Source organism: Triticum dicoccoides, unplaced genomic scaffold, assembly GCF_002162155.2.
Source record: "Triticum dicoccoides isolate Atlit2015 ecotype Zavitan unplaced genomic scaffold, WEW_v2.0 scaffold190399, whole genome shotgun sequence".
Taxonomy (NCBI): domain Eukaryota; kingdom Viridiplantae; phylum Streptophyta; class Magnoliopsida; order Poales; family Poaceae; genus Triticum; species Triticum dicoccoides.
This window is the reverse complement of record NW_021230017.1, coordinates 1-1834: the sequence shown is the minus strand read 5'-3', so window position 1 is coordinate 1834 and position 1834 is coordinate 1. Positions and strand designations below refer to the sequence as shown.

The 1834-nt window shown below is 50.9% G+C and overlaps 1 protein-coding gene across 1 annotated transcript; it reads right to left on the bottom strand.

The window, feature by feature from the left end:
* Positions 1–3: 3 nt before the first annotated feature.
* LOC119344878 (probable alpha-glucosidase Os06g0675700) lies at positions 4–1621 on the bottom strand (the record flags this gene model as incomplete). Its single annotated transcript, XM_037615174.1, has 4 exons — positions 1414–1621; positions 802–1086; positions 286–671; positions 4–203 (listed from the first exon to the last, which is right to left on the bottom strand). Coding segments are annotated over exons 1-4 (1068 nt in total), but the record flags the coding sequence as incomplete, so codon positions are not given.
* Positions 1622–1834: the final 213 nt, after the last annotated feature.

Here is a 1834-nt window from a genome sequence, read left to right as displayed (position 1 = left end):
GCCATTGTTGTGGAGCCGGTCCACGAATGGCCGGAGCTGCTTGGACGGGTAGTTCACCGGATCCAGCGTGAAGTCCTGGTAACCGTCCATGTAGTCGATGTCCGACCAGATCGCCTCCAGTGGGATCCTGGCCTTGGCGTAGCCGGCGACCACGCCATCCAGATCAGCCACGTTCTTGTAGCCATACCTAGACTGGTGGAACCCTACAAGTGCAAGATCGAGTGAGCGTAGCAGAGCAGAGCCAGCATATATATGGATATATGCCTACCAAGAAGGTACTCGTACCGAATGACCAGTAGGGCATGGGGGCAGGGCGGCCGATGAGCTGTGTGTACTGGTCCACGACGTCGAGCGGGGAGGGACCGACGAAGAAGTAGAAGTCTAGCACGCCACCGATCACCTTGTAGGTGACGTAGGATCCGCCGTACAGTATGTCCATCCCATTGCTGTTCAGGAGGAGCACGCCATGCGCGGCACCGCCGGAGCGCACGTCCATGTAAAACGGGTGCGAGCCATAGAGGTTGAGGTCCGGTTGGTCGGACCACGTCACGTCCCCGTTCCACAGCGTGAAAGTGTCATTGTGTTGTAGCCGGAACGTCTGTTTTTTCTGCTCGCCGAGCCCATACAGGGATGCTCGGTCAGCCGGCAGCGCCGATGTCACCTCCAAGTACCTGCATTCCAATTTCATGCCCATCGTTCACTTGCTACTTACAGACCATGGTATTGTTCTACATCGATCTAACTCTTGCGGATCAACTAAGCTACACTAGATAACATTGCAATGGAACACTTGTAACATACCGGTCCTTGAAGACAAGGTTGGCGGAAGTGTCAAAGAGGGTGTCCCCGGTGGAGCGACGGGAGACCGTGAAGCGGAACGGGCTGGGGTGGATGGTGAAGGTCAGGTCGGAAGACGCGCTGGACATGGTGCTGTTGCTCGGCATGGATGGATTGCCTGGTGAGTCGAGCAAAACGTCCTTTGGTTCTGGCCCTGGTGCCGGGCGTGGGATGACGTCTTGGGGGACCTCCCATCGCCGATGGTCAGCATCGGTGATGCGCACGCGTAGCCGGCTATCCGTCTCAAGACTGCCGTCATGACACAAAATTAAGAATCTGTGAGCAAGAACCAACTTATCTAGCTACTCCCTCATTCCATCTATATAGGGCCTAATGCATTTTTCGAGGTTAACTTTGACCAAATATTAGAGCGATAATATATGACATGCAACTTACACAAAGCACACCGTTAAATTCGTATGTGAAAGGAGCCTTCAATGATATAATTTTCACATTGTGCATGTCATGTACTATTAATCTTGTCAATAGTCAAAGACAATCTTAAAAAACGCATTAGGCCCTATATAGATGGAAGGAGGGAGTAGTTGATTGAAATGAAATATCAAACACACTTGCCTTGCGGTTAGGGTGAGACTCTTCACATCAGGCCCAAATTCTGTCGACCCACCGACGAGCTTTAGCTGGGCCGATATCAGCTTCCCCGACTCAGCGGTTGACTCGACATCATAGACTGCACTGCAATGATGGAGGAGGAGGCAGATGAGGATGGTGAGGAGCACGAAATGATCAGTGGATGGCAAGCCAATCGCCATGAGTGGATGGTGCGTGCAACACAAGTGATGTCTAGTATCTGCTGCACACTCGGGGTTATATAGGCCAGCAATCATCTGAAATGTTTGGAAAGTTTTTAATACGTGCCTAGGATTACCTCTAGATAGATAGGCTATACGAGCCAGTACTTCAATGCTTTCAAAGCTAGGGCTTATCGCTTCATACAAATGACTAATTTTTACTTGCTAAAGAAGGAAAATAATTA